This window comes from Stegostoma tigrinum, chromosome 3 (genome assembly GCF_030684315.1).
Source record: "Stegostoma tigrinum isolate sSteTig4 chromosome 3, sSteTig4.hap1, whole genome shotgun sequence".
In the NCBI taxonomy this organism is placed as follows: domain Eukaryota; kingdom Metazoa; phylum Chordata; class Chondrichthyes; order Orectolobiformes; family Stegostomatidae; genus Stegostoma; species Stegostoma tigrinum.
Window position 1 is genome coordinate 25,377,239 of NC_081356.1, and position 24,385 is coordinate 25,401,623.

Genomic DNA, 24,385 nt, shown 5'->3' on the forward strand with positions numbered 1-24,385 from the left:
AAATTGGAACATTTTTCAAATTAGTTATTCATTATGGACATACTTATGCCCTCAAAATTAGAAAACTAAAGATTGTTTGAAATTGTAGCATGTAAAGAAAGTGATAATATTGTTTTTAAGATAACCTGACTTACTGATATTTACTTATGGATGCTGTTCTCAGTGTTCCTCCCTGTGGGTTTTGCTACTACATGAACAGCCAACTCTGCATTGCGTGTGTGTGTGTGTGTGTGTGTGTGTGTGTGTGTGTGTGTGTGTGTTGTGTGTGTGTGTGTTTTTCAGCTAGGCTCTACTCCCACATCTGCTTGCCCACAATGTCTGTGGGCCCCAGATTCAAAACTATTGATTGAACAAACAGGAAGCATGTGTGTTTGGAGATTAGAGTGTAGACTTTCAGCACATTTGACTGCAGTGAGGTATCTTGCCCACTACACAGACATGTTGGAAAAGTTGTGGACTGTGCTCTGTGAATTTCAGAGTCCTGTGCAGTTAATGTGGGCCTAGGGGTGTGTTGCGGAAATAACACCTTACCACAAGCATTGGCAATGGTAACTTCTTGGCTGAGAATGCAGTCAGGTTCACTGTAAAGCAATTGTAGTCAAATTAATTGCTGCCAGTCACTATCAAAGGATCATTCACAGGATGTTTCAGGAGGGAGTGATTACCTGCAGGAGGACTGGGAAAGGACAATATTAGCAAGGAATCCTGAAGGAATTTTATAATGACCAGATTGTCATTTCTGGGGCATGACTTTTTGTGACAGTTGAATTTGATCTACATGTGTGTAATTCAATCCACCAAAAAGACTTTGTTATCCTCAGTACAACATACTATACATTGCACATTTTTTATGTTTGAAAAGTAGCAAGAACAATTTTTTTCCTTATGATTAACCATGCATTATTAAGATTAGTACAAGGCCATTTTTGGCTTGAAGATAATTTTTTTCTCACCCCAGTAGTGCCTCTTTTACACACAGGAATAGATTTTTCAAAATCAAGCATCATTCAAGACACAGAAAAAGATATTTCCCCTCGAAATGATATTGTGGTGATATCTTTTTTAAAGGGAATTAATATTCATAAAAATGATTGTTGTCTTTGCTCAGTTACATGCTCATAAAACTGATGGAACGATCCAGTTGTTGCTTATCCTGTTGTTGATGCACAGATATTATCTTGGAGTGAGGTACAGAAATCATTAGTTTATGTGGCAGATCAAGGTAGGATAGGGTCCAGCAGCTAGAAATCCTGGAGAAGGCTTTCCAGAGAACACTGTTTTGATTGTAGCAAGGAGTCAGAGATTTGTGATGGTTAGCAATGTGAGCAGTATTCAGGTATTGTTTGATATCCTCAGTTTGTGCCAAATCTAAAAATATATGTTTTTCTTTTTTCAGTTGAGTCAGTTATGGTCAGTCTTTGAGAATGAGCAAACATTGTCTGTGGAACTGTATTATTTTTACCTCCTTACAAGTATATTTTTTGTTGCATTGGTCAGATAGAAATATTGAGCGCTGCTCCAATGCTGCTCCCTTCAGCATCCTTGGCTCCTACATTGGTGGTCATTACTTCAATAGCCAAAACTCTTTGGCATTACTGCCCTAAACTCTCTAATACTTTAACTCTCTTTCCTCCTTTTTATATGTTCCTTAAGACCTACTACAGTGACCAAGCATTTGACCTGGTGTCCACAAAGCTTGGTGTCAGAATTTGATGATATTGCACTTGTTGAGTCCCTTGAGACATTTTTCTCAGTGGCAGGTGTTATGTAAATACAAGTTGCTGTTGTTACCATTATGTTTAGTCCTTGAGAAGCAGGCATTCAGTTCCATTTCTCAGAACATGAGAGCAGAATTTCACAAACAGCAGAACTTTACACAAAGAACACACTGTTAGGAGCAGTAAGGACGGCAGGTTATGGAGTTAGAACACAAACAGGAAAAAGGCTTGAAGCTTTCCAACAATAGGAGGAAGAGCAGAGACTATAAGGAAACTTGACTCAAGCCTTCTTAGTTCAATGGTAGTCACAGCAGAAGTTGACAAATGGCAGAGTGCCACTTGGACAGGAAAAAGCAAACACCATCCAGGATTTGTATTATCGGTCTCTCTTTTGTGATCTTTGCTAGAACTATGCTCTTCTGTAGATGAGAACGGGATTAGTTTGCCTTTTAACCATCACACACAATATTGGATGCTTGAGGGTGTGTGTAGGGTGGTGGGGGGTAGGTGCTGCAGGCAACAACTGCTGTAGAGGAACTAGTATTAACAAGGGAATCATAGTCTAAGTGAGAGACTGAGGTGAATTCAATTTAGCAAAGAAGTGCAAGAGAATTTAACAAGATTAGGAGGACAGGAGAGAACCTTAATCTAGAATGGCTAAACGTGAAGCTTGCCAATTGTTGGGATGGATCTAATCATCAGATTAATTAAATATTCAGAATTTTTATTACTGATTCTTAGAAACAATTTCATTCCTACAGAAACATTGTTTCACATGGATCCATGGGAAATTAAGATTTTTTCTTCTGCTCACCTGCCCGACCAAGCACCCTTAAAAAGAACGGGTAGATTCATTGTAAGCAAGAGTCACAATGAAATTGTGACCACTCCATAGTTTCTAAACAGCTGGTTATGCTTTTCTTTCATATATTACTTCTAATATTGGAGATTGGCATTGGTTAGCATTTCTGGTCATGACCCATACTTTTCCAGCACAATTTTTGCATATATTTGCCAAGTATATTTCCTGTAACTTTCCACTGGGATCTCTGTCATACACAAAAAATAAACTGTGCTGTGTCATATAAATCATCAGTAAAACCCTGCCATCCCTGGCCTCTGAATGAGCAAGAAAAGGAGCATGGTTAAACTCCATAATTTAAACTGTAGAAAATCTTTGTCTCCTTACAAAGGAGCCTGTAACAGTGTTTAAGGTAACAAGGTGCAGAGCTGGATGAACACAGCAGGTGAAGCAGCATCAGAGGAGCAGGAAAGCTGACGTTTTGGCCCGAGACCCTAACTTTGTTATATCAGATTCTCCAGCATCTGCAGTTCCTACTATCTCTGTAATAGTGTTAGTTCATCTTCTCAAAGCTCTAAGTGCACTTCTTTCTTGCTTTCATAGTGTGACAATGTTGAATTGTGGTAAATAATTCCTGGTTTGGTTGAGGAAAAATTATAGTCTGCTTCACTTTAAAGACAAGTGCCACATTTTCCTAGTTAGCTACTTGTAGGTATAATATGCCTCCATATAATTACAGGAAGCAAAAGCTATCATTACTGTCCCCAACATGCTGAATTATTGCTCCATTCAATTCCTCAGAAGATGAGACAGACGAGTGAGACAAATTTCTTTCTTATATCTTTTAAGGCTTGTTTAAAGAGCTGGGTGGTAACCCACTGTGAATCTGGCATGGAATAAAGGGAATCCTTTTGAACTGCTTTCCCCTGCCCCATTCCTATTTTTAAAAATCTTGCTCTCCCTCTGAAGATGATATAATGTCATGATTTGTTTTGACAATGCCAGAAACCATCCAATCCCTGTTTATAAATGATTACTCTTCATGTTAGAATCGAAATGTTAAATAATGGACAGCAATCTTGATTGCAAGGTGAAGGGTCAGAACCTATTTTCATTGAAACACAGGTGTTACCATGAGTGATGGTCATTGTATGATGTCAAAAACAAGAATCCTGGCTTTTTCCAAATTCCCCTTTCAGTAATTTGCCAAAAAAGCTGTAGGGATTCTATGAAAGCCAGTTGTAGTATCATTCTCTCACTCATGTCAAGACTGTACAAATTGAATAGTTCAATCCTTTTAAGTTTGAGTGTACCATTATAAAATATTTCTGTGCAACTTTTAATTTTTCTAGCCCATTTATGCAACATGCCAATGTTCTCCACATATTTCATGTTTACCTGTAAAATTTAGAAAAATGTGCTTTATTAATCAGTTTTAACTGAAGAATTAGCGCTAATTTTGGTGCAACATTTCAAATGGTACCCTTTTGTGCTGTAATCACCATCTTTCTATGTTATAACGCATTTCAAGTTTGTCTATTTGCAGCTGCTGTAATTGGGTAAAGTGCTTAATTTCTACAAATGCTATAATAAGGTTGGTTCCAACTTTTTCATCATAGTTTGTATATCTTCGTAATTAAGTTCAAATATATTTCTAATCAATTTAGCCTGAGTTCTAAGGTACCGTTTCTGTCATTGAAAGATAAGGGTCCATTAAGTGATCAATAATCACAACAGTACTGTATTGACTCAACGCTGAAAACTTTATTCTGCCCATTTATCTTGTCCAGCTGCATCATGCATGTTTGTTCAAGCATTTGTTCAAACCAAATTAAATTGATGCACAGTAATGAAATATAGCAACTTAGTAAAACCAAGTTAAAATTTATTATCTTTCCAAAAAGAATTTTAGGAAAAGTAAGTTTTTGCAGGTGATTGATTAAATCCAATATAACGCCAAGAAAGTTGGAGCCAAATTAGCCAATTGTACACAGGAATATATCACACTGCCATCCTTTCTAACTTAACTTTGAGCTAAAATATCCATACAGCTTGTAACTTGGAGAAAATGCTAACAAATAGGTGTAAATATTATGCATGCATGCTTGTAACCAGACTCAAATATTGATACAATAATCAAGAAAGCAGATTAAAAATAGTACTTTCTGAGTATATATGGCAATGCTACCAATAATAAACTGCTGTAGCTACAATCAAATAGGTCAGTTTCAGAAAGTAAAACAATTTAATGCACTTTTTTACACGTTCTTTGAAATCAAAAAATATAAAAGCATAAGAATATCAGGATTAGATTGATTTTATATAAAAACTGTTGAATTTATTGCTTCTGAAAATAGCTAGACATTTAATAAACTAAAGAAATTATTACCCTGATAAGAATCATTTGTCATGTAACTGGTCCTATTTTAAATATTAATTTTGACCATGATAAGAGTTGCAGAAATGTTTGTAGCAAACTCTAGTTACTTAAGGAGTTTAGTCTTTGGATTGGCTGCTGAAAGAAATCTCAACTCTTACAGTTTAAACTGCTCAACTATAGTCCAACTACAACTATGTTTTCTTATTCAGGGTTAGCATGGAGGCTCAAAGAACTATACACAAAGTGGTAATTGGCAGATGTAGAGATATTTATCAAATCAGATATTTAAATACTATACAGATCCATCTTCCAGGTTTGAAACAACTCAACAATCATGAGCCCTACTTAGCACGTTGTCACATTAAAAAACAGAAGCATTCTCCTTAGTGCCCTGGGGAGCCTGTATTTATTTCTTGACTAACATCGTTAAAGGTGATTATCAGTATTTGATCACTTATCACATTTCTGTTTGTGGTGTGCAAATTGGTTACTGCATTTCCTACATTACAACAGTGATTATACTTAAAAGACTATTTCACTGGCTGTAAGGTACTTTGATATCTTCTGAGCTTGTGAAAGGTGCTATATCAACGTAGGTCTGTCTTGTAATTGACCTCCACTTCTCTATCTATGTCATCTTGTTGGTTCTTTTCTCACCCTGCAGCCAAGAGATTACAATGTGGGATAATAAAGTAATAAGCACTTAGCACAATCATTTTAATTTCCACTCACTACCAGCTTAAAACAAAATGATTGGATTAACACCTTTACTAAACTAACAGAGGAATTTCACTTGCAGAATTTGTATTTGTTCCCATTGTTCTACAGCATATTTTCAATGCCTATGGTTAAATTTGAGGCAATTTCATTTTGATAATAGAGGTTCTGACTTTACTGGGAGTTTAGAAAAGTGTGTATAGTTAAAGCTGAAGCAATTTTTAGATGAATCGTTCTTGTCACTGATCTGAATGTCCCAAACAGATCCCACCTAGTTTGCACATACAAAAACACAAAGTGCAATATATAAAGCAACAATCAAAAGTTTGTAACGGATTTTGAGAACTGGTCCAAATAGCAACACTCTATCTTTGTCAACTTTTATTAGGAATTCTTAATGGATCACTTCTTTATTTTGGCATCAAAAATATTCTATAGTGCATTGTATGTGTTGGCAATTCTGTATTTTACAAAAGTTTACAAAACACAGTTTGGTTCATTTTTCTTAACTGTTGTTTCCCCATGGAGTGTTCACCCAGCCTCTTCAGCAGAGCAGTCTATACCTGCATAGGTGAATTTCTCGAACAATGTTGTGTTCACATAAGTCTAAATGAATGCACAAACAAAAACAAATGTCACGGATCTGATCTGACCAGTTTCAAATCAGAAGAACACATCATTATATTATAGGAGTAAGCTTGGGTTGTCATGCCAGAAACCAAGCTCAGTGTGAATAAATGTCAAAATTTCTCTCATTGTTTTACAGCAGAGAAAGTTGAGGAAAATGTTGGGATTTTTAAAATAATGTAAACAGGATAAACTATTTCCACTAGCAGAGTCTTCTAACAAGAGGACACAGATTCAAGATTGTTAGTAAAAATTCATGGGAATAAATGAAAGTTAATCTTTGTGCACAGTGCATCGTTATGATCTGGAATGCAACTGCTTGAAAATGTGGTGAAAGCAAGTTCAACAATACACAACTATGTAGAAACAGCATAGGGATCAAACCATTGGGCTAGCTCTTCAAAAAGTTAGTAAAAATTCAATGAGCTGAATGGTTTTGCCAGGACTGAGCAGGTCTATGGTTCTTTGCAGTTAGGTATTATGATAGAACATTGTAACTTCAGTTGCCCAACCCAAAGCTCCATTTAAGTACTGTTCCCCACTGGAAGTGAGAATTCAGGTTAATCTGTTCAGGCTTACCTTCCTTTCCTCCAGCATCCTATTGAGGGACACCAATATTTGAGCAAATGTTGGTCTCTCGTAAGGCTTCTCACGCCAGCATTGGAGCATTAACTCATACCTGAAAGATTTGAATATCACTTTTTATGACAATACGCCTTATTGCAAACTCTATATTTGCTGTTGGACTGAATGTAAAGATAAAGCAACTTCAAAGCCACATCATTTCTGTAACCACGGAAGAAACCTCTTTAGCCAGAAAGTGGGACTTACTTACTACCACAGGGACAGGTTGTGGTGAACAGCTGAGATGCACTTAAGGAAAAGCTGCATAAACATAAGGGATAACAAAATGAAAGGATTTGGAGAGAAGACGAGATGAATTTTATTTCTATTCTAGAAAATGTTATATAATTCTATGTAGTCAGGCCCGTTCTGTTTTTTTTATTGTCTCGAAGAGACCTAGACAGCGTTTATTCCCTGTCCCTAGTTACCCTTGAAGGTGGTGGTGAGCTACTGCCTTGAATCAATGCAGTCCATGTGCTGTAGCAGACCCAGAATACCCTTAGGGTGGGACTTCAGGATTTTAACCCAGCAACAGTGAAGAAATGATGATATATTTCCAAATCAGGATGCTGAATGTGTTGGTGGGGACATTGAGGGTGGTAGTATTCCATGTATTTGCTGCCCTTGTCCTTCTTGATGGAAGTGGGCGTGGGTTTGGAATGTGCTATCAAAGAATCTTTGGTTAATGTCTATAGTGTATCTTGTAGATAGCACACGCTGCTGCTAATGAATGTTTGTGGTGGAGGGCATGGATGCTTGTGGATGTTGTGCCAATCAAGTTGCTTGCGTTGTCCTGGATGATGTCCATTATCTTGAATGTGTTGAAGCTGCTTTGATCCAGGCAAGTGGGGAGTATTCCATCACAAACTGGTTAATGCCTTGTCGATATTGGATAGACTTTGGGGAATCCAGAAGTGAGTTACTTTCTCCAATATTCCAAGCATCCGACCCACTCTTGTAGCTACTGTGTTAATGTGAAGAGTCCAGTTGAGTTTCTGGTCAGTGGTAATCAGTGGAATGTTGACAATGGAGGATTCAGTGATGATAACACCATTGAATGTCAAGGGCCAGTGGTCAGATTTTCTCTTATTGGAAATTGTCATTGCATGCCATTTATGTGGGATGAATGTTACTTGCCACTTGTCAGCCCAAGCCAGGATATTGTCCAGATCTTGTTGTATTTGAACATGGACTGCTACAGTATCTGAGGAATCACGAATAGTGCTGAACATTCCCACTTCTGACCATATGATGGAGGGAAGGTGACTGATGAAGCAGCTGAAGATGGTTGGGCCAAGGACACAATCCTGGGGACCTCCTGCAGAGATGTCCTGGATCTATGATGGCTGACCTCCAATAACTGCAACCATCTCCCTATGTATTTCTCCAACCAGTGAGAGTTCAGCCCCTGATTCCCATAGATTCCAGGGATTTTCCTCGGGCTCCTTGGTACCATGCTTGGTTGCATGTGGCCTTGATGTTAAGGGCAGTCACTGTTGCCTCACCTCTGGAATTCAGTTCTTTTGTCCATGTTTGAACCAAGGCTGTAATGAGGTCAGGAGCTGAATGGCCCTGGCAGAACCCAAACTGGGCACCACTGAGCGGGTTATTGCTGAGCAGGTGCTGCCTGATGGCACTGTTGATAATGCCTTCCATACTTTACTGATAATCGAGAGTGGCCTCATGGAGCAGTAATTGACCGGGTTGGATTTGTCCTGATGTTTGCGTACAGGATATTCCTGGGCACCTTTCCACATTGTCAGGTAGATGCCATGTTGCAGCTCTCTGACCATCAAATACATGAGGTAACATAAGAAAGACGTTAAGAATGTTGGTTAATCTACTCAAAATGCATATTTTTAAAAGCTATTGAATAGTAGAAAAAACCATGGTATAATTCTGCTTTGATATTCTACAGGTTGCATAAAGTTTTAAAAATAAAAATGCTCAGAGCAATGTGAAACAATTCACTACGGCCAGTATCTACCGTTGAAAAATATCACAAGCCCGGCTTTGCTCCATTTGCTTACTCTTCTGACTGGTATATGCTATCATGTGAGGGGTTTTTGACTGACTTGTCTTTGACAGACCGCTGAGGAACAACAGCTGAATTTGAAAAGGAAAAGTTGAAAAGATTTGCCCAAATTGGAGATCCACTTTAATATCACAGAAAGTGGGAGGGTGTCACAATGATGCCCTTGTCAATAGCTTTTCTTGAGAATTCAGAACATGATCACCTGGAGTCCTCTTCAGCAGATGATCAGTGAACCCTACAGAGAAATAGTGGAATGGCTGCTTCTGCTGCTTTGCAAGGTCATCCACTGATCTTCCACAAGTTATAGCCCGAGATCAGAAGGAACCTGCAGAAGTTCTCTCCTCAATGAAAACTGCACAGTGCTCAAACTAAAATTATAAAACAAGTGTCAATTTACTAGCAAAGAACATTGACTCATGCACATTCTAGTATTGGACATGTTTCTGGGCATTTCCCAGCATGGAATGAAACTGAACAAGCAGCACAGTTACTCAGTGGTTAGCACTGCTGCCCCACAGTGCCAGGGATCTGGATTCAATTCCATGATCGGCCGACTGTCTGTGTGGAGTTTGCACGTTCTCCCTGTGTCTGTGTGGGTTTCTTCTGGGTGCTCCGGTTTCCTCCCACAGTGCAAAGGTATGCAGATTAGGTGAATTAGCCATGCTAAATTGCCCATAGTGTCCAGAGATATGTAGGCTGGGTGGATTGGCCATGGGAAATGTGAGGTTACAGGTATAAGGTAGGGGGATGGGGGTCTGGGTGAGATGCTGTTCGGAGGGTTGGTGTAGACTCGATGGACCAAATGGCCTGCTTCCACACTGTAGGGATTCTATGATTCTATGAGTTGCCTTCGATGAAACGCACAGGGCTTCAGCATTAATGGAGAAGAGGTAGCTCCCAGTGACCCTGTCAAGAAGTCTTTTGAGAAACTTACACTTCATCAACACAGTTGAGTGGTTTTTCCATCCGGTATCCAAGCGGCAATTTTTCATAAAGTTCAGCACAGGTCATTCCACAATAGGGGGTACCACCTATTTGCAAAGATTAAAGTAAGGATATTTTACTGTCTCAGTACCTTTCCCTGAATTATCTGCAAAATGCTAACATTGTTTCAAAACTTACAGTTATTTACTGTAACATCAGTAATAAGGGATCCATCACTAGTTTATACATTCTTCTTCATATCTCGTCAGTCACACAAGGTCTGCCTATCACGCGCTCCACGTCTTTGCACATTCCACAAGTTTAATGGTCAGGAAAACTTGCCCCAGTGGGAGTGTGGAATATTACAGATTGGCTATCCTGACTATTATAGAACAATATGAATATTTTTTAATGACATCACTTACCTAGGCTAACAATCTCCCACAAAAGAACTCCATATGACCATCTACAGAAAACAGTGAGAAATATTGCAACAGGTTCAACTTGCAAACATGTACGTAAATTTTTAAAAGAATAACTTATTTAACTGTATAAACAAATGCTGCATAATTAAACTGCAATTACAAACAGATCAATTTACTTATGAACACATCAGATTTCATATTAGCATGTTTTGGGCAGTAATTTAATGGATCAGATTGCCTCTCATCTCCAGAACTGATGGATTCTGGCACAATTTGGCCAACTGTACAAGGTGGTCTGCAATATTATAACTTGAACAGTGAAGTATGGGGGTGACTATAGATTCCAGTATCTGTTACATGACTCATGTAAAGTAAAAATTGTTTTTTTACAAAGCAATATTGGTGCTTAACAAATGAATCACTTTTCTAATTGCAAGTCACAATTCATTTTAACAGCTTAAGAGGGAATTTAGTTCCACACCTCTACCAATTCCAGATTTAGATGATTTGCAAGAAGGTGAGGTTTACCATTCCTTGCAGCCAAGAGCCTGGGAAATGCTCTGATCATCCTTTTTTAAGATTTTATTTTTGAAAGTGCTAAACAGGATGAGGGATACAATGGTGGGAAATTATTTTTAACCATTTTTGTCAGCCAGTGTCAGAATTAAGCACATTCCCACAGTAGGTAAAGTGCAGTCAGCTGCAGAATAAAATTCCTGGAAAACTCTGCCTCAGTAATCTTATTAAATTCCAAAGCGCAAGAGAGCTCTGTTTCAAAATAGCAATGTACCAATTGCTTCAGTTCCTTCCTGGTACCCTTTTGGTATTTGTCCTTCTCTGTGCAATTGTTAATTTAGTGCCAGATTAGGGATTATGCATTTATTTTATCCCACCTGCTCTGAGATGTTATTACACACCTCAGGAGAAGGTGAGACCTGAATTTGGGCTTCCTTGCTCAGAGGTAGGGACATTACCACAGCAGTGCCCCCTCCCCTTTTAGGAGTAAGCAAATATTTTCTAGTCAACCTGTTCAGAGATGTTATTATGCACTTCTACAGCGGATGGAATTTGAACTCAGCTCTCATGGCCCAGACATAAAGCCACTACGGCTGTGCCGCAAGTGTTTACAGATTATGCAGTTGAAATAAGCGCATCATAAATAGATGTCATCTACTTAACTCCACGAACCTATTTCAACTTTCAACCTGATCATATTTGATCTTCTATCCCATCTCCACCTCCTTCCCATACTATTCCCGTATTCTTCAATTCTCATTCCAAAAATCTATCAATCTCTGTCCTGAACATATTCAACAACTGACCATTTCCAGTGCTATGGCTTAAGTTCCAAAGCTTTATAATTTTGTAGGTGAAGACATTTCCCTTCATCTCAGTCTTAAATGGACAACATCTGCTCTGAAACTGTGACCTTGATTCTATGCTTGTTCTATATTCTATCTGTGGGCGAGACCTTTGCAGCATTTATCCTGTCAACGCCTCTCAATCTCAGAGCCTAGGCCAATTCAACTAAATTAATTATTATGGGACAGTCAATTCATCCTAGAAATTAATTTCATGAACTTTGTTGCATCTACTTTAAAAAGGGTGGCGTATATATGATCACATTAATGTTTAGCTGGGATCCCAGCATTCTCACTGTGGAAAGGAACTTACACATCACTGTTTGTGGTGTAAACACTGTAATTTAAGGATTCGATGGCCATCCATCGGACTGGCAACCTTCCCTGTTAGGATGAAATGAACAACAGCGAATAAATATAATGTAAAAACAATATTTTTCAAGCTTTTGCACCAACGGATGATTTTCTATCCAATTGACTTGAATGCAGTGCACTTTGCTTTTCCAATCAAACTTCTGCTGGTAGCATGGCCTTTTGGTGTGCTGGGCCACTCACAAACATTCTGTGCATAGGCAGGCAATCAAATGGATAAGGCATCAATTTCTGAGGATTCCTCCTGTTGCGGGATCCTGGACCAAGTTGGTTGAATGTTATTGAATGAAAAGTTGGGCATCATAAGCAGTGGGTACAATTTACCAGACTTGTGTTGTTCGCAAGATCAGCAGAACATTAAAACACTGACAATTCTGATTGAGTAGAAGGAACAGAGTTTCCAAAAGCCCTCTACATTCTGAATGTCATTTGATATGTTCCCCCAAAACACTTTCAGTCTCTTTTGAACATGTACTTCTGCCACCTAGAAGGACGAGGGAACTGGAGCTTGGTAACATCAAAACCTATAAGCTCCCCTCTATGCCACACACCATCTTGACTTGGAACTTTATCATCATTCGTTTGCAAGGTCAAAATGTTGAATCTACCCTCCCAAATGTCATTGTGGGTGTGGCTTCACCAGAGGGACTGCACATGTTCACAAAGACAACTTATCACCATCTTCTCGAAGGCAATTATGAGAATGGGCAACAAAAACTGTTACAGCCAATGATGCTGATATCTTGGGAATGGCATTTAAAAAATGTGATAGCATACTCATAGTAAATGCTCTCTGAAATGGCCTGGCAAGTCACCACTTTGATCAAAACCTCTACAAAGGAGGTGGTTCAAGAAGGTTGCTTGTTCTCAAGGGCATGTAGGGATGGGGAATAAATACTAGCCTTTCCAACATTGCCTACATCTGTGAATAAGTAAATGTTAAAAAGAGCAATCTAGAGAAGAAGATCGAAGTGGTGGAGAGATTTAGGAAGGGAATTCCAAAGCTCTGGACCAGGATAATAGCAGGTACCATGAACCTTTCTGTCCTTAGAAATCTGCAAGTGCGATTTTGTAACACATGTAACATTTTCCACTTACCATTGTCTTCTTTACATAAACCTCCTTCCCCCTTGATAATCCAAAATCTGCAATTTTTGCCACGTAATTGTCACCCACAAGAATATTTCTAGCTGCCAAATCTCTGTGAATAAACTAAACAAAAAAGAACATTGTCAATACATGAATATTACATGGGTGTATTGAAGAAGTATCAAGCACACCAAATGATTGGAGATGGGTTGACTGAGCATAATCAGAACCTCCGAAATGATATGTGCTGCGGCACTGGTCTGATGAAGATGAATCATGATACGATAATAAAAATCTAGAGCTGAATAAATTTTGGGGAGGCAGAGGATTTTAATTTGGCAGTTTGTCTCCCACACATTTTCTTATCAATTTCCCAATAATATTTTTCAATAATATTGCAGGAACAGAACTTAAGAAGCCAAAGGATTCAGTTAATAAATATAGTGTGGTAAATGTATTGAAGATTCAAATTTAACCTTTGGTCTAAAATGTGTTGGGGAATCTTAGTGATTGAGTATGATGAATGGTTAGAGACAGGAAATGGAGTTCCAAGGAATTATTACAGAGATAGTAGGAACTGCCGATGCTGGAGAATCTGCGATAACATGGTGTGAAGCTGGATGAACACAGCAGGCCAAGCAGCATCAAAGGAGCAAGAAAGTTTGACGTTTTGGGAAGAAGGGTCTCGACCCGAAATGTCAAGCTTTCCTGCTCCTTTGATGCTGCTTGGCCTGCTGTGTTCATCCAGCTTCACACCGTGTTATTCAAAGGATTTATTTTGTTCACTGACAACACTTGGTCTAGGAAAATGAAAATTATGTTCTGTGGCTTCCTGCTGTGCATACTCAATTCTTCTTGATGCTATTCTTACAAGAAATGGGCGAGGACACAAATCCCATCAGTTTGGATTGGATCCAAATTCATGTCTTAAGGGGGACTCAAATGTATTAACCCAATGCAAACTACCAGCTTCCTCACCTTAACCACACTGAACTAACAGAAAATAACGTGCAAATTGTCAGCTCGCCTTTTTTTTTCAGAGCATAAGTGACAAGCAAATGAGAAAATAGGGATGATGACGACATATATGACATCACAACAAAGAGCAAACCTGTTTCTGGCTGAGATAATCCATGCCCTTTGCCACATCAGCTGCAAACTGCAGCAACTGCTGTGAGGACAGAGTGGAAGCTGTGCCGTGTGCAATAGCGTAAGCTGGGTCTGTGTCAAGCACTCTGCTGTTTCGCAAAAAATCCAACAAATTTCCATGTGGTGCAAATTCAATTGCTACGTACAGATATCCTGCAGGGGCATAAAGATCACACAGAAGAGTCAGAATAGAGATACTTTACAGAAAGATGATGAGACCAGTAGCATTGTCTGGTTAAAAAAAGGTAAAGTGCGCAGATTTTAAAAAAATGAATTCATTTAATATCTTTAACGTGATATGCCCCAATGTGCTTCACATACATCTTAACAAACAAAATCTGACCCCAGTTCATAAAGGTGACCAGGTAACCAGATGTTTGGTCAAATATGTAAGTTTACAGGGGCATCTTAAAAGTGGAAAGAGGAGTAATAAGATGGAGAGGTTTGGGGGTGAGGGAGTTCCAGATTTTAGATCTCAGGCGGCTGAAGGCAAGGCCAATAATAATGGAGCAACTAAGATCAGGGAGATTCAAGAGGACAAAATTAGAGGGACACAGATATCCCAGGGTCGTGTAGACACTGACAGCTGCCAAGCCGTGAAGGGGTTTGAAAGGATGAGAATATTAATATTGAAACATTTATTTGCATGTAAACAAATACTATTCTCTGCTCGACTTTCCCACTCACAGAAATGTTTCCAATACTCGGAGATGAGGTGGTCTTAATCAGAAAATGTTCTATTTCTTTGTTTTGAAGTAGAGAATGAAAATAGTACATAAAATAATTAGCTTGAATTTTTGATGCAACCTGAAGCATTTGAATAATGCTGTATAGTCCTCAATTACTGGACAACCCAGAGTTGGTGAAAGTGTAAGGGAGGGGAAATCTCGGGAGATACAATTGTGTAGTGAGAATGGTTCTGGACTAGTAACCTTCATTCTGAAACTACTGCCCAGGGAACATGGGTTCGAATTCTACCATAGAAACTGGTGAAATGTAAATGCAATTATTGCTTTCTGGAATTAACCCATCTAGTTCTCAGTAATGACAATCATGAAACCATCAGTGATTGTTGTTAAGCCCATTGATTCTCTAAAATCCTTTAGGAAAGAGAATTTATCATCCATATGTGGCCTGGCCTACATGTACATGACTCCAGACTTACAACAATATGATTAACTCTAAGCTGCTCTTGGATATGTTCAATGGCAATAGTGATGATAAGAGATTAATCACATCCACATCCCATGAAAGCATAAAGAAAAAATAATCCTCCCAAGTAAATGCAGTTTGAGGAATAGATTTTGCCCACTATTTTAAGCTATAATCTGCTCTGTAAAAATCAGTTCAGTCTGTGATTCATACTGCATAAATTCCTCACAATTAGAAACAGTGACTCATAGATGATCCCAATTGCGGATGTTGAGAAGTTTAGAAAATATTGCAGCACAGGAGGGCATTGTACCTCTTTGAAAGATTTATTCAATTATTCCCACACCGATGTTCTTTCCCAATAGCCCTACAAATTTTCTTTTCAAGTATTTACTCAGTTCCCTTTTGAAAGTTACAGATGAATCCAATTCCACCACCCTTTCAGTCAACACATTCCAATCACAACTTGCTACCTTTAAAAAAAAAATGAATTCTCATCTTTCTGTGCTTCTTTTGTTAAGTGCCTTCAATCTGTGTCCTTCAATCTGGACCGCTGGAGATCACTAGAAATCTCTTTTTAGTAACTGTATCAAAACCCTTTACAATTTTAAATATCTCTTTTAATCTTGCATTAATGTTCTGTTATTTTTTAGTTTTGAGTGTACGTATTTCCATGCTGATATCCTGAGAGGACAAGCAATGCCCATCAAGAGTTAATAAATCTATAAGATTCTTGTCCATGCACTCCCTCGCTGGCCTGTAAGATTTTATTCTAGTTCCAGTTTTTTCTTTATTTACAATGGTCCCCTGCAGAGCTCTGTAAAGATACATTACGCGGATTTTTGTAGCATAATAATTTGCAAAATTGTGTGGGTCAGCAAGGAAAGAATGAATGTGTCACGTTGCTACTCTTGTGGGAACTGATCATTATAACATTTTGAAAGTTCTTAAATTTGACACACTCTTGAATATAAAAGTCTCTAGAATATTGTACACAAAGCTATTATTGAATATGTGGAAGAAATACTTCATGTGAATTCATGCTGAAACAAAAATTAATGATATTTTGTACTTTTCAAGCTTTATAGAAAACCATAGGAAGAGGTTTTTAGTGTAGTCAATTCTAAACTTAAGCTTTTTTTGTCTATTAAGTAAATTTCTAAGAGACTGACTGTTCTCATAAAATGGATTTCCAGTCAGAGTGCCTTTAGATGCTAAACTATTACAGTTACAGGATAACAGTGTCAGTCATTGCTGATCAAGGGATGCAGGAAGGCAATAAACTGGCTCTGTTTGCTGGAGCGTTCAAGCTGTTTCCTTCACAGTTCTGTAAAATTAGGAATGAGTCAAGTTATGGAGAGACTTTCTTGTTAAAGCTGAAATCCAGCTAATTGGATGACGTAATACTTGAAAACATGCAAATTACCACTTAGCCAGAGTGGAAAATATATGAAAAGTAGAAAATATATAAAAAGAAATGCTGTCAGAATTCAACAACACCTGTTCAACAGAACCCCTCAAACTTGAAACCTGTAATGTGGTGAATTCTCAGGTACCTTGTATCATATATGTGACCCCAAGTCCAATTATTTTGAATAATATAATTGTGTTATTAGCAGCTATCACAGTATAACTTTATTAATAATAGTTATCACCATGTTGCTTAATTCCTACAAAAAACCAAATTTGAAATCTATCTAATGCAACGCTTCTCAAAGTGGAAATCAAGACCCCCACTTGGCTGGGAGCTGAAATTTTGGGTTTGGGAGCTCTGAGACATCATTGTTACAACTATAGATCTTTGCTCTCACAGTCCCTCATCCCATTGTGTCATTTTTTACTGAAGGGTTGTAACAACTTTCAAGCCTTGAAATGGGGTCACGGTGGGGAAAGATGCCTGGGAAGTGCTGATATAGTGCAATTACTTGTATATTTTATATGTTTGAGTATCTATTTACTGACTAAAAATGGATCATGTTTTGAGGAAAATGCAAAAGAGACTTGAATGAAAGCAGAAAGTGCAGCAGGTCAGGTCTGGCAGTATCTGAAGAGAAATGAACTAAATTAATGCCTTGATTCTGGTATGATTCTTCTTCGAAAGAAAAGGATCATATCGGACTCAATGTTAACTCTGTTTTTCTCTACAAAGATGCTGCCAGACCTGCTGAGTTTCTCCAGAATCCGCAGTATTTTGCTTTTATGCAAGAGACTCTTGTAATGTTGAGAGCATTAGTTATGTTACAGGGCTATTGGTATCACATGTAAGTCACTTAGAAGCAGATACATCCTAATTGATACTATTACTGTTTCTCAGTTTACAGGTCAGTTGGAACTGCTTTATAATGACATGCTAAATCTGATTTAACAATTTGTCATTCTAGCGAGAATCCTCACCCACCAGAAGAATAGTAAGAATGCTTACATTTGCACTGTCCATGATCTCCTGATCCTTTTTAGGAGTCAGAAATGATGGACATATTTGTGAGAGTTGTGATGATATTTGGTCAACTCTGGCTAAAGTAAACTGCAAAACTATGTTGAGTACGTCAGTAGACACACAATGACAGACATTTAAGGAGATATTTCAGAATACTCCAAATATATATTCCAATGAGAAAGGAAGATTCTAAGGGAAATCATCTGGGCAGGGAGAAATTAATATGACAGGAAGCTAATTAGAGATATAAAAGCAAAGAAGGCTGAATCTTGTAGTTTTTGGCTAAGTGCAAGTTGCATTGGATTTTTTTTGGAGGGTTTTTCACTGTAAGGCCTAATGGATTTTCTCACCATATTTAACGAACTTATCTCATCAACTACCTACCTTGCTATTATCACATCCCTCTTGTCACATTCTATTCCGATCTTACCACTTGCTTATAACAACTCTCCAATTGGGATAGATACCAGTCAAAGACTGCCATCCCTTGCACCCAGGCCATCTTTGAAAGGTTATTATTCACCTGGATATGTGTTAGCAATTCTGGCATTACCCCCATTGGCAACAAAATGGCGCAGCAACCTTAAAATCATGCTGCCTGTGACACATGGCTGACAGTCCCTCATACATACAACGCCATTCTCTCACCCGATACACTTTACCTGACTTCACCTGTTTACCATCTGAAAACTCTCTTCACATCACTGTTAATCTGTCTCGAGTGCCCACTGAAAACCCACAGCCCATCACTGACCAGTAGGGGAACATCACGTATACCAGATATACATGACAAGCTTTTATTTATAGACAGCAAAAATGAACACAAAACCAACAGAAGCTGCTGTTCATCTCCACACCACAAATTAACTGCTGGCATCATATCTAAGGAATATTTTACCGTCTACAATTGTCTGTTACACCCAGTTCTGATCTACTGGAACTGGATATCAACCAAGTCCAGTCATGCTTTTGGTGCCCAATGCAGCTGAGCTCTGTCATGGCCAAAGACATCTTTCTCCTCCCAATGTCTTCATCTTCCTCCTTGGAAGAATGCCCCCCTTCCCCCAGTTCCTCTGGTTGTCTGGTCCAATTTTGCAGAGTACACCATGACAGGAAGATGCAGCACACTCTGTCCACACTGTAGTGGAGGACCCTCACTCCCAGACCAGTCTAAGTAGTGGAACCACATCTTTAGCCCCATCACTTACTCCATATGGCCTGGTTGGAACATGGGCAACATGGTTTCTACACTCTGCATCAGTCAGGAGGCTGCTCATTAGTGTCATTAGCCATAGACACAGTAATTAGCACTTGTCCCCCAGTAAGCAGCCATGTAAGGACACCTAGATCCTCAAACACACCAGGTAGATGAGTGTTCCAAGATGTTCAAGTCATGGCAGCTGCCTCGGTAGTGAAGGTACACCGCTGGGAAGTGATAACGAGGATTGCAGATTACTTGAACATTAATCAAATAAAACCCTATTCTGTTGATGGATTCCATGGCATTGTGATAGTGTCCTCTCAATAGCATGTGCATGCAGTTGATGGTGCCCTGCACCTGGGGAACATGTTCTTGAATCAAGATGTCCAGGTTATAGCATTGACTTTGCCATGAGAAATGAAATAAACTTGTGTGATCTTGTAAAATAACATTGATTACTGACCTGATGCATTTGTGATTACATGATTAAGAGACCCCACACTGGCAGTGTTATGCGACTTTTTTTTTCACTTCTGTGCAGACCTCCAAAGTCAATGCCGATGTCAGACTTTCAGAAGTGGAAGCCAATGTTGTAAGTGACAGTGGTACACCAATCACCATGCGTGGTCTGTTGGAGTGCAGCTCAGCTGGAATGTTACACACTGGTCATCTATCACTGCCAGAAAGGAGCTAGTCACAAAATAGTTCAAAGCGCTAGGATCTTCACAGCTATTAGGAGAGGATGGCCTCCCACTCCTGCAGGTCTCAGGTTCTGCACCAGCATTTGGCACCATTCCACCACAGTATCCTAGGACATACAGACCCAGCATCAACACTGCACCTGCTCATCACCAGGAAATGGATGAAAACCCTGAACCTCCTCCAGATCCCGTGCATTTTCAGGGGCCCTACAACAGCAACCCCTGCGCTGGAGTTCTCCGTGGGGTCCTGCTGCAGCTCCAGTTCTTGCCATTGGCTTCATGCATTTGCCTTCACTTCAAATCCCAGCACTGGCCGAGCACAAAACTGTCAGTGAAAATGAACTACATTGGGAACATAAGAAATGGAGGAGGTTCTTGGGTCTCGGAAGAGTCAGCGATGGCAAACCCTGCAGATGAGGGCTGCACACAATCTTTCATTCAATGAGACATACTGTATCATTATAACAAGGGCCATGTCTCCATCAGTCATTCAGCTTCAGCCTCAGCATATGCATCAACCTGGTGAAGGTCTTGCACAGGCTTGTTATATCAAAACAGAGTGCCTGCCACACTAAAAACACTTTATGCCAGACCCACATCAACCTTTGGACCTCTCATTTCATACAGTACAGATCATCAGTAAACTTACATGATGGATGGTTGCATCTCCCACAGCACTCTTGGACGAATAACAGTTCACCTTTGGTCAGCGCTAGCCTCTTTTCACATAATTGGTACCTTAATGCTGCTGAGGTTGATAGTAATGTTCAATTTGCAAGAACCAATGACATGATGCAAATCACCTTTGACCAACAGGTGATTCCTCAGCATCTGTACACTCTGTATGCATGGCAAATGGTGATGAAATTATTACAAATTAAATGTCACTGGGGTTTGAAAATGTCTTTTTAATAGAGTCATAAAGTGATACAGCACAGAAACAGATCCTTTCATCTAACTACTCCATGCTGACCATATATCTTAAACTAATCTCGTCCTATTTGCCAGCATTTGGCCCATATCCCTGTAAACTCTTCCTTTTCATGTAGCCATCCAGATATGTTTTAAATGTTGAAACCATAGCCCCCCTCCACCACCTCCTCTTGCAGCTTGTTTCATACACACATCACCCTCTGTGTGAAAAAGTTACCCCTCATGTCTCTTTAAATCTTTCCCAATCTCACCTCAAACCTATGCCCTCTAGTTTTGGATTCTCCTAACCTAGGAAAAAGACCTTGATGATTAACCCTATCCATGTCCCTCACAGTTTTATAAATCTTTATAAGGTCACTCTTCAGCCAATGCACTCAAGGAATAAAAGTCGCTGTGTATTCACCCCCTCCCTATAGACCGAACCCTCTAATCCAGCAACATTCTTGTAAATCTTTTCTGAACCCTTTCAAGTTTAACAACATAGTTCCCATAGCACAGAGGCTACAATTGAACACAGTATTTGAAAGGTGGCCTCACCAATGTCCTGTACAGTCACAATGTGATGTCTCAACTCTTATACTCAGTGCTCTGATCAATGGAGGCAAGCGTGCCAAATGCCTTCTTCACCAGCTTATCTACTTGCAACTCCATTTTAAAGGAACTATGAACCTACACCCCTAAGTCTCTTTGTTCCCCTTACCTGGGAAAACACTTTTTAGGGCATTACCATCAACTGTATTAAAACTGCCCTAGTTTGCCTTACCAAAATGCAACACTTCATATGTTTCTAAATTAAACTGCCACTCTTTGGCCTATTGGCCCAACTGATCAAGGTCCCATTGTACTCTGAGAGATCCTCTTCAATGTCCACAACACCAAAAATGCTGGTGTCATCTGCAAACTTAATAACCATGCTTCACACCCAAATCATTTTTATAAATGATAAAAAGCAGCGGACCCAGCACTAACACTTGCAGCACACCACTGTTCACAGGTCTCCTGTCTGATAAACAGCCCACTACCACCACCCTCTGACATTCAAACCTATTTTGTAGCCAATTGGCTAGCTCCCCCTGGATTCCATGTGATCTAACTTTGCTAACCAGTCTACCATGTGGAATCTTGTCAAATGCGTTCTGAAGTCCATAAAGACAAAGTCTACAATTCCACCTTTATCAGTCTTCTTTGTCATGTCTTTAGAAAACTCAACCAAGTCTGTGAGACAGGATTTCTCTCGCACAATCCCTATCCCAAATCAGTCCTTACCTTTCCAAATATATGTAAATCCTATCTCTCAGAATATTTTCTGATAACTTATCCACCACTGATGTCAGGTTCAACGGTCTATCGTTCCCTGGATTTTTCTTACCACCTTTCTTAAATAATGGCAACACATTATGAAATTCCCTCCAGTCTTCTTATAGCTGTCAATAATACAAGTATCTCAGTAAAGACCCCGTAGTCTATTCCCTAATTTCCCACAATGTTCTGGGATACTCTTCATCAGTTTTCGGGAATTTATCTACCTTGATGCATTTTAAGACCACCGGCACCTCCTTCTTTCAAGAAAGAAGTTCAAGACATCACTATTTACTTCCCCTAGCTCCAAGCTTCCTATTCTTTTCCACAGTGCTGACATAACATACTCATTTAGTATCTCACCCATCTCCTGTAGCTCCACACATAGAAAGCCATGTCGATCTTTAAGGGGCTCTCTTCTCTGCCTAATCTTTTGTCCTTAATATATTTGTAGAATCTCTTTGAATTCTTCTTAACCCTATTTGCCAAAGCTATCTCACGTTCCCTTTTTGCCCTCCTGGTTTCCTTTAAGTATACTCCTACTGCTCTTATACTCCTCAAGGGATTCACTTGATTCCCGCTGTCTGTACCTGACATATGCCTCCTTCTTTTCTTAACCACAGCCTCAGTTTTTTCTACTCATTCAGCATTCCCTGCACATATCAGCCTTGCCCTTCGCACCAACAGGAACATACTGTCTCCAAATTCTCGTTATCTGATTTTTAAAGGCCTCCCATTTTCCAACCATCCCTTTACCTGTGAACAGACTCTCCCTTCAACTTTTGAAAGTTTCAGCCTAATACCATCAAAATTGGCCTTACTTCAATTTAAAAGTTTAACTTTTAGATCTGGTCTATCATTTTCCATAACTATTTCAATATTAATAGAACTATAATCATCTGCCCCAAAGTGCTCCCACACTGACACCTCAATCACTTGCTTTGCCTTATTTCCCGAGGGAAGGTCAAGTTTTGCTCTTTCTCTGATAATTACATCCGTGTATTGAATCAAAGCATTTTCTCGTATACGCTTAATAAATTCCTCTTCGTCCAAGCCCTTAACACTATGGTAGCCCCAGTTTATGTTTGGAAAGTTAAAATCCCCTACCATTATGACTATTATTCTTACAGATAATTGGGATTTTCTTACATTTTTGCTTCCAATTTCCTGCTGAGTATTGAGGGGTCTACAATACAATCCCAGTAAGATGATCATCCCTTTCTTATTTCACAGTTCCACCCAAATAACTTCAGTGGACATCCTCCCAGGAATATCTTCCCTAAATCCAACTGTATCGTTATCCTTAACCAAAAGTGCCACTCCCTGTCTGTCATGTCCCGCTATCTATCCTTCCAATAGTATCTATACCCTGGAACATTAAGTTGCTAGCCCTGCCCCTCCCTGAGCCATGTTTCTGTAAAACCAATGGTATCGCAGTCCCATGTTCCCAACCACGCCCTAAGTTCATCTGCCTTATCTCTTAGGCTTCTTCCCTGATATATTTGTTCCTTCAAAATGTTAGCATCCAGCAAACATGGTTCCTTTGTTTTTGCCCATTCAACTGACACTGACTCTACCCACCTTAGGTGCTGTCATAGCTATTTTCTAATAGCACTTTATATCTAAAGAACAGTAAGTAAAAGCAGTGAATGCAACTCACGGTGGATAATGTTAGAACCAGGAAATGCCTTGTCATCAGGTACCATCCCCCCAGGCCTTCATGTCTCCTTTTACCTCACATTACCCTGATACCCCAGTTCCATCCATCTCCCCCCATGTGGAGATGATTGAACATTGACTCCCTGCCCCGTGCCCTGAAATGACACCTTAATGAAGCCTACTGTGTTCCTCTTTGCTCCCCTTGTGGAGGCCATAGTGGTGGTTACTGCCTTCAACACACACTTCCCAGAGGTTACCAGACCTTCAGTGCTGTTCCACTTACCTGCCGTATTCCTGCTTCTGCCGCATACCCCAACATCACCACCCTTGCTCCCATCTCTGCAACTGCTTGTGTTGCTTCTCCATCAATATGGCAGAACTGATAACCCTTGGTTCTGGCTGAAACACCAACACACTAAAGGGTTCGGCAAGTCATGGATGGTATAAGCATGCAGGTCGGTGCCAAATATGCATCCCTGAGATGCAGCTTGGTCTAATCCTTTGACAGGGATATCTGTTTGTATCAGCAAAGTGTTCATGCTGCAGTTTTGCAGTGCTATATTACATTGTACACTGCAATGTAAGTCTGTGCTGTGCAAGCAGCATGCAAGTGTATCAGAGAGGTACCATGATAGTAATGAGCAGTTGGCAAACAGAGGACCCAAATGTCTATGGCTGATGGGCGAGTGTGGCTAGTGTCCATGGGTCATACTCAGAGGTGCTACATGGAGGTCCTTCAAAAGAACTGGAAAACTGAATTAATTAGGCACTTACTTTGAT

General features: G+C 39.5%; 1 protein-coding gene across 1 annotated transcript in view; it reads right to left on the reverse strand.

The window, feature by feature from the left end:
- Positions 1-4,262: 4,262 nt before the first annotated feature.
- tek (TEK tyrosine kinase, endothelial) overlaps positions 4,263-24,385 on the reverse strand; it is a 95,912-nt gene continuing 75,789 nt past the window's right edge. Inside the window, exons 17-23 of the mRNA XM_048526822.2 lie at positions 14,186-14,376; positions 13,084-13,197; positions 11,927-11,997; positions 10,253-10,293; positions 9,838-9,934; positions 6,824-6,923; positions 4,263-6,223 (exon numbers count right to left, since the gene is read on the reverse strand). Of these exons, the coding sequence (XP_048382779.1) occupies positions 6,149-6,223; positions 6,824-6,923; positions 9,838-9,934; positions 10,253-10,293; positions 11,927-11,997; positions 13,084-13,197; positions 14,186-14,376 (689 nt within the window). The 3' untranslated portion in view covers positions 4,263-6,148. The remainder of the gene's footprint in view (positions 6,224-6,823; positions 6,924-9,837; positions 9,935-10,252; positions 10,294-11,926; positions 11,998-13,083; positions 13,198-14,185; positions 14,377-24,385) is intronic.